Source organism: Glycine max, chromosome 11 (genome assembly GCF_000004515.6).
Source record: "Glycine max cultivar Williams 82 chromosome 11, Glycine_max_v4.0, whole genome shotgun sequence".
NCBI lineage: Eukaryota > Viridiplantae > Streptophyta > Magnoliopsida > Fabales > Fabaceae > Glycine > Glycine max.
In genome coordinates this window covers 5,969,734-5,986,789 of record NC_038247.2, presented here as the reverse complement: position 1 = coordinate 5,986,789, position 17,056 = coordinate 5,969,734, and the positions used below count along the sequence as shown (strand labels likewise).

At 34.4% G+C, this 17,056-nt stretch overlaps 2 protein-coding genes and 1 pseudogene across 4 annotated transcripts; 1 reads left to right on the top strand and 2 right to left on the bottom strand.

Annotated features, from left to right (window-relative positions):
* The first annotated feature begins 1,233 nt into the window (after positions 1 to 1,233).
* Positions 1,234 to 3,135, top strand: LOC100811291 (pentatricopeptide repeat-containing protein At3g51320-like; annotated as a pseudogene).
* A 1,404-nt stretch (positions 3,136 to 4,539) lies between these two features.
* On the bottom strand, positions 4,540 to 6,659 carry LOC100527683 (SKP1-like protein). Its single transcript, NM_001249000.2, has 2 exons — positions 6,263 to 6,659; positions 4,540 to 5,256 (listed from the first exon to the last, which is right to left on the bottom strand). The coding sequence occupies exons 1-2, from the start codon at positions 6,554 to 6,556 to the stop codon at positions 5,083 to 5,085; spliced, it is 468 nt and encodes a 155-aa protein (NP_001235929.2). The 5' UTR covers positions 6,557 to 6,659; the 3' UTR covers positions 4,540 to 5,082.
* Positions 6,660 to 8,764: 2,105 nt separating this feature from the next.
* On the bottom strand, positions 8,765 to 15,341 carry LOC100809825 (protein MID1-COMPLEMENTING ACTIVITY 1). Of its 3 annotated transcripts, none has more exons than XM_014763895.3 (9): positions 14,763 to 15,341; positions 14,372 to 14,538; positions 13,702 to 14,137; positions 12,180 to 12,595; positions 11,815 to 11,915; positions 10,674 to 10,745; positions 9,797 to 9,903; positions 9,289 to 9,382; positions 8,765 to 9,091 (listed from the first exon to the last, which is right to left on the bottom strand). In XM_014763895.3, exons 3-9 carry the CDS (start codon positions 14,107 to 14,109, stop codon positions 9,039 to 9,041), a joined length of 1,251 nt encoding a protein of 416 aa, XP_014619381.1. In that variant the 5' UTR covers positions 14,110 to 14,137; positions 14,372 to 14,538; positions 14,763 to 15,341; the 3' UTR covers positions 8,765 to 9,038. The 3 variants fall into 3 exon arrangements, 2 of the variants coding, with proteins under 2 accessions (XP_014619381.1, XP_014619380.1); XM_014763894.3 differs by having other exon boundaries at positions 13,702 to 14,126; positions 14,763 to 15,041; XR_001383448.3 differs by lacking the exon at positions 8,765 to 9,091 and having other exon boundaries at positions 9,797 to 9,919; positions 13,702 to 14,126; positions 14,763 to 15,044.
* Positions 15,342 to 17,056: the final 1,715 nt, after the last annotated feature.

The window sequence follows — 17,056 nt, the reverse complement described above, 5'->3', positions numbered from 1 at the left end:
TCCTGATTGATCGAGTAAAAAAAATTTATATTGATATTATGTAGAAATTAAGAGTGTGTTTGGATGATAACTTTTAACTGAGTAATTTATTTTAATTATGTAATTAAAATATTTTAAAGTAAAATTACATGTTTGGATAAATCATTTAAAGATAAATTAAATTCAGTCATTTTAATAAGGAATTTTATTCAATAGAGAAAGAAAGAATTGAAATTCTTAGAAAAATGAGAGAATTTAAATTTCTTAGCAACTCCTCTCTATAGATTGGTCTCCTTCATCACTCTCCACCTACACCTCACTTGCTTTCACTCGTCCCTCTCCACCCACACGCTCTCCCTTGCGACCCTAATCAACTCTGATGACTTTGAATCAAACACGACGTCAATATCCAGCATCAAATTCGTCAAGGTGTCATGCAAAACCAGAATCTTGAACAACTTCTCTGGCGACCTACAGATTATGCTTATCGCCTCGACAAAGTTGAGGAGCTGAATTAGAGGACCTTTCACCGTCTCCATGAAGCAAGTGTCGTTGATGGAAGTTACGACGCCGTCGAAGATTTGCTCACAGAGCTTCTTCTCGCTCGCAAAGAGAGTTCTAACCCAGACCTTGGCGACTTTTATCCCGCGTCTGATTTTGTTCTCGAGCTGCTCCTACTCGAGGCGCTGAATGTCTCCGATGTTGAGCTTTTCGATGTGGAGCTTGCGAAAGCTCGTGTCCACAAAGGATTTTCGCACGCTATCGTAGACCTAGATGCACTCGCAGAGGTAACCGGAGAAGAGCTTGCGCTCAGTGATGCAGCGGAGGTCATAGACGGCGTTGAAGGGAATCAAATCAATCTCGTGGATGCTGCTAGTGGAACGGTAACTGCTGTTGTTAATGGAGTTGCGGAGATGATATAAGAATTCAAAAATATAAAAAAATTAAATTGATTTATCAAGAAATTTGAAATTCAAGAAATTTAAATTGATTTATCCAAATAAAGAATTTTAAAAAATCTAAGAATTTTAATTTCCTTGAATTTTAAACTCCTTGAAATTTTAAAATACTCCATGAGAGACTAAGTTTATTCTAACAAGCTTTAAAATGAAAATATACTTAAAAAAAGGTTTCTTTTATATTAGTATTATTTAATCATAAACTGTTATATACAATTTTTTATTACTTTTTATATTAATTATTTTAAAGTTCTGTAAGAAAAAATTAAAAAGTTATACCAACAGTAATTCGCATTAGTTAACCGTTTTTACACCTTATTAAACAAGAAAACAATGAGAAATGTTCGTCAATGGCGATTAAGCTCTCCGCATCAGAAAACCGTGAGAACCAAGCTCCAAATGAATGGCCAGAAGAGTCTCCACGGGCCAACGGTTCCCATTCCGAAACACTTTTCGCACGCGCCCCATCGCCATCACCATCACCAACAACAATACTTCACCAACGAAGACTCTCACTCTTCTCACACTTCGATGCGCTTCTTCAAAACTCATGCCGAAACGCTCGCCACCTCCTTCAAATGCAAGCCCTCCTCGTCACTTCCAGCCTCTTCCGCAACCCCTTCTTGGCACGCACCGTTTTGAGCCGCGCCTCACACTTATGCAACTTCGCTTACACCCTTTTGATCTTTCGAACCATCAATTCCCTCGGCACGTTCTGCGTTAACACTGTGATCAAGTCGTATTGTAACAGCCACGCTCCCCGCGAAGCGATTGTGTTCTACTTCCGCTCTTTGATGTGTGGGTTTTTCCCCAACAGCTACACCTTCGTGCCACTCGTTGCTTCATGTGCCAAAATGGGTTGCATTGATTCCGGGAAGGAGTGTCATGCTCAGGCCACGAAGAATGGGGTTGACTCTGTTTTGCCGGTGCAGAACTCTTTGATTCACATGTATGCTTGTTGCGGGGATGTTCAGCTTGCTAGGGTGTTGTTTGATGGAATGTTGAGTAGGGATTTGGTTTCGCGGAACTCGATCATTGATGGGATTATGATGGTTGGTGAGTTGAATGCTGCACACCGACTGCTTAATGAAATGCCTGATAGGAATTTGGTTACTTGGAATGTCATGATAAGTGGGTATTTGAAGGGTAGGAATCCTGGTTATGCGATGAAGTTGTTTCGTGAAATGGGCCGGTTGGGATTGAGGGGAGATGCTAGGACTATGGTCTGTGTGGCTACAGCTTGTGGTCGGTCGGGTAGACTGAAAGGAAGGGAAGTCGGTTTATGGGAGCATCGTTAGGATGTTGGTGAGGTCAAGTTTGATTCTTGATACGGTGTTGATTGATATGTACTGTAAGTGCAGAAAGGTGGAGGATGCGCGGAGAGTGTTTGAGAGGATGGGAGAAAGGAATTTGGTCTCTTGGAATGCGATGATCTTGGGGCACTGCATTCGTGGGAGTCCTGAAGATGGACTCGGCCTGTTTGATGTAATGATTGGGATGGGGAAGATGAAATATGGAGTTGAGAGTGACGAGACTCCAAGGTTGCTCCCTGATGAAGTACCTTCATTGGTGTTCTCTGTGCGTGTGCTCGGGCGGAGATGTTGGCTGAGGGGAGGTCTTTCTTCAAACAGATGACTGATGCGTTTGGTGTGAAGCCCAATTATGCTCATTTTTGGTGCATGGCAAACCTTCTTGCAAATTTGGGGCTTGTTGGCGAGGCAGAAGAGTTTCTGAGGAGCATAGCAGAGTTTGATGGCGATATGTCACGTGAGTCATTGGCATGGGCAAGTTTGCTTGGTTTGTGTCATTTCAAGAGGGATGCATACTTGGGGGAACGGATTGCTAAGATTCTAATTGAAATGGATCCTAAGAACCGCGCCTGTTACCAGTTTTTACTGATCATTTATGCCGTGTCCGCTCAATGGCAGAATGTTTCTGGAGTGCAAAAACTGATTAAGGAAAGAAGGCTGGGGATAATAGCTAGAAGCAGTCTTGTGGACTTGAAAAATATTGTTCACAATTTCAAAGTTACAGACAAAGGGCAAGAGGGAATTGAAGCGGTACTGCGGTAGACTTGATGATGGATGAACTAGCTCATAGATTCAGGTTGCTAAGTTCTGATTTAGGCCAGAAACAGTACTAGCTAGAATATCAGCAAAAGTGAAGATGACAAATAATGCAGACCCTTGAACAAGTAGTGTAGGAATTCAATTCACATTCTTTTTTAAGCTATCAAGATTTTTGTTGGTAGAGACATCCACGCACTCAACAATCGTGTAGGATCCCAGTTTTATATAGATCCAAGTGTCTCTTCGGGCATGCATACGGATACTTGCAGAAATCCCAATTTTGTGTTGAGGTTTTGGATTTATGATTAAGCTCATGATCTTGTTTAAGTTTAGCATTGCTTGTGCAAGACTCACTTTCTCTCCCACCACGGACTTTTCTACTTCCCTGCAACAGAAGGATTGGTTGTCGAGATGATTAATCTTCTTATTATTGAAATGGATTACTCAAAGGATGCTAGAAAGTAGAAATATAAAATTTTGAAAGATTATGACAAGCTGACATCACAACATACAAAACCTCGTCTTCATGTTGGTTTGTTTAATAACAATTAAATTCATTTTACGCAGTTAACACTCGGACTTATTTACTAATAACTAACGAGGCATTTTAAAAATACTAAGGAATATAATTTTTTTTTATCTCATCTCAAAAAGCAAGATGAAAAAATTTCATATGAAAATATGTTTTTCTAGATTAAAGTTATCTTCTTGTGTGTATGAAAATTTCATATGAAAATAAGTTTTTCTAGATTAAAGCTATCTTCTTGTGTGTAAAAAGGAAATAAATCAATCAATCAAATTATCATATGTTTAAAAACGCAATGAGGATATTATGATCGGTCACCGTTATTTATAGGACGAGTATCTAATCTCCACTCTAAAGCGGATAACCTAAAGGCAACCTCGTGGACGAGATATTTTTTCCGACTTTCATTGGCGTTCCTTGTTAACTCAGAGCATCTATAATGTATTTGCTTATTAAGTTGTTCTATAATGTATAGTTTGCTTATTAAGTTGTTTAAGAGCTTTTTTTGGTAGATCGTACACCCCATTTCAGACTTAAGATTTCCAAATGAGTTGCTTTAATGAGTTCGGAAAATGATAAATTGGTTAAGCAACACCATATCATCTACTCCAATGATAAACAACATTGCTTAACTTCGAAACAACTTCCTGTGTAAGCAATAGCGTTGCAAATGCTCTTAGGGGGACTCCCATTTGAAAAAAAATATATTTATGGAATTTGAACAAAAGTGTATCGACTAAAACGGGATGAAGATAAAAATCCATTGCTTTCACGGATGAAGATATCCTGCAACGAAAGTGTGTATCGACTGAAAAAGGATACAAATTCGAACAAAATAAATAAATTGTCATAATTTTCAATCAAGAAATAAATCATTATTTAGTATGGAAATCTAAATATAATTTGTTGGTCAGGTCTAGGGTAATTCATGTGCTCTAATTTTTAATAGACATCTGCAAGAAGAACTATCAAAGTGGAAGTAGTGCCAAAAAGTTCACTTGGGAATAGAGCATAAATATACTGGAATATTATAAGATACTTGGAATGTTCTCTTACTTCTTAGACATGAATGACAAAGTCTGAAAGTAACACATTAATGTAGATTAGTGAGACGTGATGAAAAGTAATATGAATCGACCATGAAACATGGAGCTACCTACCACCTTGGCAAACATGATCAAATGGTCTCCGAATCTTGTTTCTGCACCTCCCCTTTACAAAGGTGCATATACACATTATCACGTAGTTCACGGGATGAAAAATATGGAGCCAAGGGTTGGCTGTTATTGAACTCAATAACCCTCGTGTCAGAATCAACGCATCCCTCATCATAACTATTACTTACAATTCAAAGTGCTCTTAAGTTCATGAAGGAAGATAATTCTTATGACTAGTTGTAGTGAACACAGTCAACGGAAATAGTCTTGAATATAAAACAAACAAGTATATAGCATAGGCAAATCTACAAGAGAGATCTTTGATAAACAAACAAGCATAGCATAAATCCACATGGCAGATCTTTGATTCAGATTTTTTGAGATTAACAAAATCATTCAAATGCCCATTGGTTTTCCCGACGAACTTCCTCTTCCTCCTCAGGGGTGAAGTCATTCTTAATGTTAAAGGTCTTGCGAATTTCCTCTGGAGTCTTCCCCTTGATCATGTCGGCTACAGTTTGACATGTAAGGTCCAGCAGGCTCTTGATGTTCAAGTAGTTAGCAGCCTAAAAAGAAAATTGTCACATTAATATGTATTAGTACAGACTTAACCTACTAAATAAACAGAGTTTATGTGGCATTGCAATGCACAAACAATACAAACATGGAAAATGAGGAAACCTAGTAGCAAGAGACCTCAGGCCATTGACGACAAAAAAGAGATAGTTGAATACACGTGCAGTCATTCACAACAAACTACATCATCCTATGAACAACAAATTGAAATGACCAAAATCTAATAAAACTAGACTATAATATGGAATATCTTTGTGAATCTACAAATTTACACTCCAATTATTAATTTCTTCTAAAAAATGTTTCAGTTGCATTTTAACTACACCCAATGCACAATTCTGGTACCCCTAATAATATCTTACGACAACCAATTCCAGAGTTTGAAATTCATGATAGCAGAGCATGATGCAGTAGGCCCAGTATGCTATGCCATGGAGTAGACAATAGGATGACAGCTATTAAAAAATTTATAGTTTATATTATTCAATTAATGTCTATATATACAAAATGATAAAAAGGTAGAGGGAGCCCAATAATATTGAACAAATTGTATATCATGCAAATGTTGAACCTACAAAATAACAGCCGTTGACAAAGCAAAAGCAAATTATAAATACCATCAATTTAATGCAAAAACACACATCAGGTACATATAAACAAACCGTCCCTTCCTTGTATGAGCCCATAAAAACAGAACAAAAGAGCAATCCTGCATCAAACTCATAATCAACCAAAACAATTATAAAACCTCTCAGCAAGGGTTAGCCATCAGGTAACATAATAAAAACAACAATTAGCAAAATTGCCAAATTGCAACGGCACGCAATTCGAAGAACTAGCTAACTCCATCACCGACCAAAGCAAGTAACACACAGCAAACGCAGGAAAAACACGAACTAAAACAGATTCTAAACGCGTAAACCATGATCAATTTAGGAATTAATGATTATTAAATTCGAAATTATTATTAAAGTGGTCAATCGAAAAGGAACTGACCAGGATGAGATCGAAGAGCGTGGCCTGGTCGACCTTGACGAATTCAGCGTCCCAGGCCTTGAGATCGTCCTCGGAGGGTTTGTCTTCGGGATTCGCGGCCTCGACGTGCTTCTTGCAGTACTCGATAACCTTCGCCAGGATCTTGCTCGTCACGTTCGGCAGAGGGATGCCGCTGTCGGCGCAGTCGTCCTCGATCATGTGCTTTATCGTCTGCGACTCCAGCGCCACCGCCTCCTCCACCTCGAAAGCCTCGCCGTCCGAACTCTTCAGCGTGATTTTCTTCGCCGACGACATGATGAATAATGAATGGATGATTGATTATTTGATTCAGATTCGCAAGCAAAAGGAAAAGGAAAAGTTGTGAACCCTAACTTTTCTCTCTGATTGGGGATGAAAGACCAAATATATCGCTTGGGCTTTATTTATAGGACTAAAGGGACTTCTTTTTTTTAAAAAAATAAAAATAAATATATCGTTTTGTTTATCCATTAGATCATTATATTACGTCCCCTAGTCTCTCCCGCGTCACATTAGATTAGATTTCTTTTCCATTGCTGGATTCAGATTTGATATGATTTTGCAATCAAAAACAAGATTTGGTATGATTTTTATTTTTTTTATTGATATATATGGACATGGATTTGAAGAAATTATTATTTTACTAAAAAATATGCTATTATTTTAGTATTTAATTCTATTAAAATGAGAAATCCAAGAACAAATGAAATATATAATTATTAACTACTGCTAAAAGATTAATTAAGGATCAAGACAAATAAATATACGATCTATGTCATTATTGTATTAGAGTATTTTTAAGAATTATTCATGAACATGAAACATTTTTAAGAGTTATAATTATTTTAGATTATTGAACGAGGACATTTTAATCAAGATTTATTTTCAATTTCATTAAGTCATATATCTTACATCTTATTCAATAATTCCTATATATTAAGTATTTTTTATTTTTTTTAATTCCTTTCAAATATACTTCTTAATTTTAAATTTAATTCAATATTCAATCCAAAAAAATATTTCTCAATCATCTTATTCAAATTACCCTCATTTTTATCTATATCCATGTACTAGATTTTGCTCTTTCATTGAAAATAATAGATTAAAAAGTATGTGATTAAAAAAAATCAAATATACGATTAAGAAAGAAATTGTTGACGTGGCAAGTGAGAGTGGAAATACTCTGAAAATTAAATTAAATTAAATTTGAAATTAAAATTTAACTGGAATAAAAAAGGTTAAAAATAAAGCTAAATGTTTAAATCATTTGAGAAAATGATAAAATATGGACAAATAGATGGGAAAAAAAATCCCTTTTCATTAATAATATGTACAATAAAGTATAATATAAAAGATAATAAATAAGAAAAGAAAGTATTTTGTGTGATTAATGGAGATCAAATGCAGCTACTAATTCATGATTTCACATGTATAGAATGAAAAATTTATTCTTAATTCTACAAGAATTTTTATGAGATTGTTGATAAATGTTAAATAATATAAAATAATATATTTAATATTTTTAATATTTGAATTTATTCTTAATAATTTATCTTCTTAAAAAGTAGGACAATAATTTTGTATTATATAAGGAAAAAGAATAGTAAACATATGATGATTTTGTTCATATGGTTTAAAATCAAAATTTTAATAAATTAATTTTGTTTTAAATCATTTTATTAAAAAGTAAAACTAAATTAAATAAACTTATATTATTTAAAATCAATTTTTTATCAATAATATTATTTTTTTAAAAAAAGATAAAAACTATTTTTTTTCTTTATAATATTGATTTTATATCAACTTTTGTTTAGTGAACAAATATTTAAATAAAAAATAAACAATGTATTAATTCATTAAAATAAATAGTTTGACATTAAATAAAATAATAAAAAAAGTAAAATTTCAAGTTTCATAATAACTAAGAAAATAAATGTCTATAAAAAAAATCTGGTCTAGTGTTTGTAAGAATGTTAAAATAAGTAAAAGGGTTTTTAAATAGAATAAAAGGATAAAAAAGAAATTTCAAATAAATTAGTGAGGATAAAATTGAGAAGAAAAAAAAGTTAGTAGTTTTAAGAAGAGGGAAGAGAGATGGTAGTGGTAAAAAAAGTGAAAGAACAAAAAACTCTCACTAAAGAGAGAAAAATACACACCAGAAATGGAAGAAAAACCTCCCATGAACATGAAGGTAAAGGAACCTCCCATGGAGAGGGTGGCGCTCCCTAAGAAACTAAATGTGGCATGTCTCTAAACCATGAAACATCAAGGTCAGGTCCACTCATTCCTGCTTACACCCTTAAATTCTCTTTTTAGGGTGACATTATGAGCACAAAGGGTTGTGAGATTAACTGCCTCTCCTTTAGCTTTATTCTTTGTCAATGTATAAAAAAAACCGAGATCGCCAAAAAAAACTAGGGTTAACTAATCGAATGAGTTGTGAAAAATGAAAGATTTTAATTTTATACATGACAAGACAAAACATGACAAGAAATTAATTCAGACTATATTAAACCAGGGAAACAAAAAAAAAAAGGTTTATGATACACCATCAACTATATCTAATAGCAATTTTTTTCGAGTACAACAAAATAAAATTACTATACATAGTTAAAACGAGGCCAGGTGCGGTGAGAATAAAAATACATAATTCCTGCCTTCCTGTGAGAATTCTAATATAGCCAAATAGCCTCTATTTTAATAAGGTCTTCAAGGAACCTTGAATCCCGAACAACCAAATGATAATCTCATTTGTTAGTTAAGATTCCATGTACTGAGAGGGTGGAGGGCTTGTTTTGGTCTTCTCAGAACCTGCAAAATGGTTTGGCATCAAACATTTCGCATGCAACTTGAGCACTGATCACCGAGAATAATTTGGAGCTAAAAAGAAAACGCTTCACGGAAATATAAATAACAATTTATAATAAGCTGAAGGTGAATTAGCAGGTTGAACAAGATAAAGTTCCCAATATTCCATTCAAGTAAGCTGAAGAATTAGGAGGGCATACCAGTAAGCCCACGGATCTCCACTTCTCTCCATTCTTGCACAAGGGCACAGCAGCAACACATCAAATGAGAGAGGAAATCATCAATAAAGCCCCCCTAGCATAGAAAGTAGCTGTGGGTAAAAAAACATTTAAAGAGACCAGCAAATGTATGCTTAATACTAAATTCCGATGTATGCTTAAATTTTAACAAATACGTTATCAATATTTTTAACTCACCTTGAAAATTGAGCAGGACCTACTTTGAAATAATAACGGTATAAATTGCATAGAAAAAAGGATTAATAATACACTGAATGATATGCGCACACTAACAAAAATAAGTGGGGATTATGGAATATATCCCATGGAATAAAATGAATGCATTTACAATGAGTAATGATTCCAAAGAAAGCTTCACATGCAATCTGCTTCTTAAAAGCTAATTGATATATAAAAATCCACAAACACTAGGTACCAAAAAAGAGGAGATGAGAGGTCATATTTATGCAAAGAATGGATGAGGCATTACTGTGATGTTCAACATCTTCCGAAGCTTCCTCCTTACGCAGCAAGTATAGCAACAACAAGACAAAATTAACGAATATGCCATCAAGTCATTACATGCTTCTCCAGATGCTGAAAAAACACAAAACTGAAAACATAGTAACAGAACCTCAATAATGCTTAAAGTGTTTCAAACCAACCAGATTGAAGGTAAACATTATAAGTAACGATTTTTTTTTTGCAACAAAGAGAACCCTTAGCATTAACTTGTAAGTTGTGGATAAATACTGTGGGTAAAAATATTCAAGATATAACACTCTGCTTCAGATAGAATGCCAGTTGTAATAGAAGAAAATAGGATTAAATGACACCAGATCACAGAAATTACAGCAATTTCTTGGCTGTCCTAAAGTTCAGAAACTCAGGTTTTCTCTCAAAAACCAAGTTCTAACATTACATTTATTAAAATTAAGTCCTATTTTCCTAGAATATACTTTCCAAATAGTGGGTCTCTGTGGGCATGGGTGGTTTGAGTCCTTATCATGATATCATCTTCAGTTTTCACAACATAAAAAAGTTTATTTTAGTCTGAACAAGATATTAGGGTTCTGTGGAAGCATCAATGAGTGATCTCGTTCTGTAACGGAGAGTGGTGGCTGTAGGAAACCCTAATCTAATCTTCAGCTAAGTTGATGAAGTAAAGATTCCAGATTTCATCACTCTAGCTTTCCAAAAATGTCATGGTAAACAAGGAAGAGATTTGAATAAGGTGAACCCAAAAAAGTCATGGTCAACTTGATCTTAAATTCAAGATTTTTTGGCAGGAAACATTTAAAATGAAACAACAACCAGAAGTACATTCATCACTTTAAAACTAACACAGTGCATTACAGCTAACTTACATATGGGCCTGTTTCTTGCAACAGAAGCAATCTTTGAAAATGTTCCACAAGGATAGAAGAATGTCTTCATACCTGCAGAGCAAATTTTACACTTGTTATTAAGAAGGGGAAGTATAGAGGTATTGGAGGCTCTCTTGAAATAATTTTGCTGTGTTTATACTATCTCCTTGTTTTTTTCTGCCATTCAAAGGACTGACCAGTATAGTTTCTATTTCATCAAAACATAAGGGGTTTTCAAAGCTCAATGAGGCAACCCCTTGACAATTATTCATGTGTGATTCAACATGCAAGTTAAAAACAGAGAAAGGCAGATTCCACAATTACCACTAACAGCATCTAGTCTGATTGAGATTCACAGAAGAAAAAAGGTGTCCAGCAACATAAATATTCCAATTCCCTGATTCGACATGTATTCATCTTATTCCAAGTGCATCACACAAGCCATATCCAAGCCTTTTCCCACTAAGTAGGGTCAATTACATAGATCAAATAGCACCATATTATTTTATTATGAATAGTATTTACAGAAAAATCATTGACCTCTAAATCTTTCTTAATGGTTTCGCTTATTGTTTTCTTGATCTCCCTTTTCCTCTAGAGATAGGGTACCCACCATCTCCATCTAATCTACTCTCTCCTTATCGAGACTTCTTCAAGTCATCTATCCTGTTTTCTAATTTTCATGCAGTCATCTTTTTCATCCAATTAGGTGTTGAAAAAATATCATGCAAACCACATTCCCGTAAGTGCAACATGAGGGATTAAAATTTGGTGAAATAAAGTCAAACTTACATTAAACTAATATTTCAACTGATTAGATCCCAAATGCCCAAAAAGGAAGGGGGGATCAACAAATCATTTTACCTCAACAGACACATGCTAAGCATACAATAGCTTAAAAAGATGAAAAATAAGCCTCAAATTGATGGCACAAAAGAGCACGAATTTTGTAGCATTCCACATGATAAAGGGTTACAAACTACCAAACTAGTAGCGCTGACATAATGGAAATGAACAAAAAAGGCATTATATCATTGATAAGGCTACAAGTACAAATACAGTTAACCACAATATACAGGTAATAAACCTTGGATGGAAAAATGGTAAACAAAACCTAAAGAAAATCAAGCAAGGGACATACAAAGAGAAGGTTCAGAACAACAAGCGAGTAAATCAGTGTGCCAATCTTCCTGCTGATATGAACCTCCAGTTGATGCCAGATCCTTTTGCGCAACTGAATATCTGTTTGACATCAATATAAGTTAGTAATAAAAAAGGTAAAGACAGATAAGTTTATTAAAAATAACTATTATTGACTGCATGTAACTGAAATAAAGGGATGGAAGAAGCAGGAACTTTTTAGAGAAGTTAAAAGGTAAAATTTTGTCTTCCAAGATAACAGAAGGGTATGGTTCAAAATTCACATAAATATTCTGATTTTGGTCAACTAGTTATCGTGAGTGAACCTAAAACACATTGAAGTTGAGGAAGAGAGAAATACATCACCTTGATGGTGAATGCTTGTCAATTTTTGCATGGTATTTTTCATCAGATGAATGGTCCTGGTCACTGTTGACATCAGAGTAATTGTATTCCTCTTTCTTGTGACTTTTCTCCGGTGAACACTTGGCTGGAACAGAATAAGCTGCAACTTCTGTGACATCTAGTAAACGTTGAATGACTTCACACTGATTCATATCCAAATTTGCTTGTGACCGTTGTAGTTCTAGTTTAAGCTTTTCATTTTCTTTTTTAAGTGCTTCAGTGAAAGAACAGTTGGGGTAAGAACATGATAGTGTTTTCTTCAACACAGCAGTGTCATCCTTGTCAGGCTCAGGTTTAAAAATAACTGTTTGTGCCTTTTGGTCCTCATCATCCAATGTGTATTCACGTTGATCCATTTCGATAACTTCAAGTCTCTCCTGAATATTCCAGAGAATGAGATAAGTAATAGTTTGCTAACCATATATTCAAACCAAATTTACAGACGCAGATGCTACCGTTAAAATGACAAAGCAGGTCAAAATCCTCATAAATATTGGGAATATGAAAAATCCAAAAACAAAATGCAGCAACTTGTGCAACAGCCACACATACATAAGAAGAGGAACATGGATTTGATTAGTTGGCCGATAGCTTACAACTTGGGCTACTGCCTTTTTTATTGTGCTGTTGATTGAAAACTAATGTAAAAGTAAAACTAATACCTAACTCTAATTACAGGACCAAAATAATGCAGTAATCCTGACAAATGAGTTGAGTCATAATTTACAATAAATGCTTTTTGTCCTGATAGCAAATAGTGCAACACAAAACATCAGGGGACATAGTTGTGTGTGTACATGTACTGAAGAAACACGGTCCTTTTCTTAAAGTATGAATCTTAATACGACTTTCAAAAAGAGTATTCAGTTAAATGTTATTTAATTTTCAAACTAATTTTCCATACATTTAAGCATACAAGTTGTTTATAGTATCAAACTAAACCACATAATATGGCTAGCTGGCAGTACGCTGTACATATTCAGTAAATGCAAATAACAAGGGCCGGACCCAAATTTTCAAAAGCCAATATTTTAAACTTTCTGTGCCCAACACTACAATATTTCAGTGTGGTAACTGAAACAACCAATAACAAATTATCTGGGGTATCTAGCAAGATGTGGACCATATGCTAGATAACATGTTTAGGACAACACTGAAGAAGTGAGCAACCCCATTTTAATCCTTGATAGCCTCAAAACTTAAACACTGCTCAATGTTGAAGCTGACAAGAACATGCAACATAGAAATCCAGAATATTATAAGCTAAGATAGCTAGGTAAACAATATAGGCATAGATTTGAAGGGGAACACAACTCCGGCATGGTTGATCAGTAACACCCAAGAAGTTGAAAGAATGTTCCCAGTGAGTAAAATACCACAAACTTTTTCCTCTATCTTTCTTTTTTTGGGGTGAACAACAATAAAAATACCATTCACAACAATAGATAGCATATAATTGAGCAAGGCAAAGTATAACAGGTACCCTGACTCGAGAATTGTCCACAAGAGTAATGAGAGGAACCAGACGCAGGTATCTATCGATTTCGTTTTGAGCCTTCCTGAACTGATAAACAATGTTCCAGCCCATAGCGAGCAAATAAAGGTAGCTCCTGTCCTGACAGCTATTGACCAATATATAAGATCTTCTGAGAGCATCTTCCAGCTGCTCCAGAGGCTCCCTAGTTTCCGGGTACTTCTTCAGCTCCGAGATCTTGAGCTGCTCCAGCAAGTTCCCAATCAACTTCAGATGCTGTGCAAACTGCCTGCAGTTTTTCTTATGCATCCGTGCAGTGCTTGCAGCTCTCACAATCATCCCAATCAGCCGCACAGCATCTACACCAGTCAACTGTGCCACATTTGCAAGTTCCCCCATTTGATCCCAAGACGCCATGCTCTCTGCAAATCAACCTGAAATCCAGCTACATCAGCTCAGAACATCAGTTGCCAAAAATTGCATTATAATCCTTAATTTCATCACAAAAGAATGGAATAAATTATAACGGTGATTGTAAGAAAAAAAATTAATGTCATAAAAATTATAATGGTGAATATTAGAAAAAAGAATGTCATAAAAATTGGAATAAATTATGATGATTATAAAAATAAAAATAAATAATGTAACCTGAAAACACATGCATAAACATCATTTATACCTTGCAAGAGAATATGCCTTTAATAGTAACACAGGCTGCTCCACTCGCACAGTCCAAGACGAAAATTATCAACAAAGAATATTTCACGCCGGATCAAGCGCTCCTCAGAAAAACGTTTCTCAGAGATAGCATTGCCCTTGAAGATCTTGGTTATTCAGACAAAGACACTACAAAAAATAGCAAATGCAATTAAATCCGTCACGAAAACAAATAAACCAAAAAATCTTGAGACTGAAGAAATCTAAAATCACTACATCCCGGCATGAATTCTATAATTAAAACACAGCCAAATCCGGTTTACTCTCTCTATTTATTTATTTATTTAAAAGAAAAAAGGAAAAAAGAAACTGAGTTCGGAAGCGGGTTGGAATGCATGATTAAACATTATTACCAAAACAAGCAAAGGAAAAACAATGGCATCAAACGCTAGACAAAAAAATGCAGCGACGGGGCTTTATATTTATTTATTTTAGTTATGGAAGGGTCGTGAGTAGTGAAAGAGACGAGAGCAATGCGGAGAAACGGAAAAGGAGCATGGAATTCAGGTGATGACAGGCATTGCTTTGCGCGAAGGAGCTCTTCGTCCCTCTGAATCACTCTTTGTGTCTCTCTCTCTCTTGCTCTTATCGCTCACAGCTTCGGTTCGGTGCTGTTTTCTGCAGTGTGGAGCTTGGCCGCATGTGAACCCCACCTCAAGCACTACGCAAGTGCCCTCCGTTTTTTACTATTATTACGATGATGCCACTCTCCGTTTCACGGACTGTCAAACTGTAACGGCGTGACACGGACAGGTTGACCCTTCCAGAAGGCATTTCTCAGTGGGAGTTTTTTTTTAATGGCGTGCCAGCTGGCACTTGTAATGTAGTTGAAGCAATGTGCATGAATAGTAGCATTCTGAGCTTGCCAATGCCAACAAATGAAAACGCACTTATCAAAGTCTGTAGCCACTATAGGGAAAGGTCGTAGGGATACAAAATTGTGTCAAGGATTTCAATCAAATTTGATTATAAAAAAAAAAAACCAAAAGAAACTCCTAACGTTATTGGACAGAATGCTAATACTAGCATGTAGTATGGATTGTCGGTAGAACTTTACTTATCACACATAGTTCAAATTTGTGAGCAATTTTATCTAATTATAGTTGTTCAATTAGTCATTAGGCACCAATAATCTCTTTAGGAAGCTTTATCCACCAAGTAAAAAAAGTGATATTAGAATCATTTAAATTCACACCAATAAAATATGGGAATTTACACTGAATCTTTAATTATTTTGTAAACTCGCATTGCACTAAATCTTTTTTTATATATAAACGGTAAGTATTCTTTCTTTGAACATTAGATATAATTACATATTCAAGGATCAAAATTAGTTAAGTTAAAATAAAATAACTTTATATGGATTCATCCACACGTTTTATGATATATTGTATAGAAAATAATATTCGTAATATTAGTGTGAAAATTCACTAATTCTATGAACGATTATTTTTTATCAAAAAATTTAAATATATCTTGCCGTCCTTATTGAAGATATTATGGAATCAATAATTTATTAGTAATATACTGTATCAAATAACAATATTTTCAACGGATATATCCATTAAAAAGTATTAATTGATAGTTTTGGAAAACAAAAAACAAAGAACAATATTGAATGTCTCTTTATTTATGGACTAATTTATTTTATAAAAAATAATAATATTTAATATAATAGATTGAATATGTTTTAATTATATCTTAAAGGTCATGTCAGTAAGATTCTTTTGAAAGTGGTGTGATTTATGAAAGAAAAAGAAGGTTGGTTAGATTGGAAGTTGAGAGGTTGAAAAGAAAAGGAAAAGAGGGAGTAGCAAAGAGCATTGAAGAAAAAGGGCAATAGCATGATTTAAGGGAGAATAATGAGATTAATTATGATAAAAGAAAGTGTTGATTGAAGAGAAACAAAAGGCAATGGTGAGGATGAGAGAGAGCGCACATGTGGTGAGGTGCACGTGGCTTCACACTATCCCCACCATCTACAATTTCATGCAGTGGACTATGGTCTATGGATGCAAATGGATATGGATTAACTATGGTCTTGTCTTTGTCTTTTTCGTCAATGAGCAAACTAATTATAATCTTTTCAAACAAAATTTTATAAAAGTATTATGTAAGTTTGTTATAATAAAAAATAACTTTATTCAAAAGCCAAACAAAATTTATCCTACAGTCTTACGTCTATCCATTAATAATTTTAATACATGCCATAAAAGTGTATCAATGATTTATTTTAATTATGAATTTAATTAAGACTACTGTTATGGTTGGGAAAGGAGGTCTAAAGGTGAAATGAAGAAGTCACAGCAATGGGTTCCAATTTCATACATGTATTACTAAAATATGTTTATTATTCATACATGTATTATTTGTAACTATTGGCTGAATAATGACTGTGATTGAAAAAACAATATTTAGATTGGAATCTAATAATAAATTGGAAATTTTTTGTTTTTATAATGATTTTGAATTAGTTGATAGCTTGAAATATTTAGATTGATAGTATATAAAAAGTAGTAAACAAAATGTTATTCTAAACATTAAAATTTTTAAACTTGAAAATATATTTCATGTTCCCATGAATATAATCATATTTAATAAGAATAAAAAATATATTTATTTTTCAAAATATCTTTTAGTCGCGAGC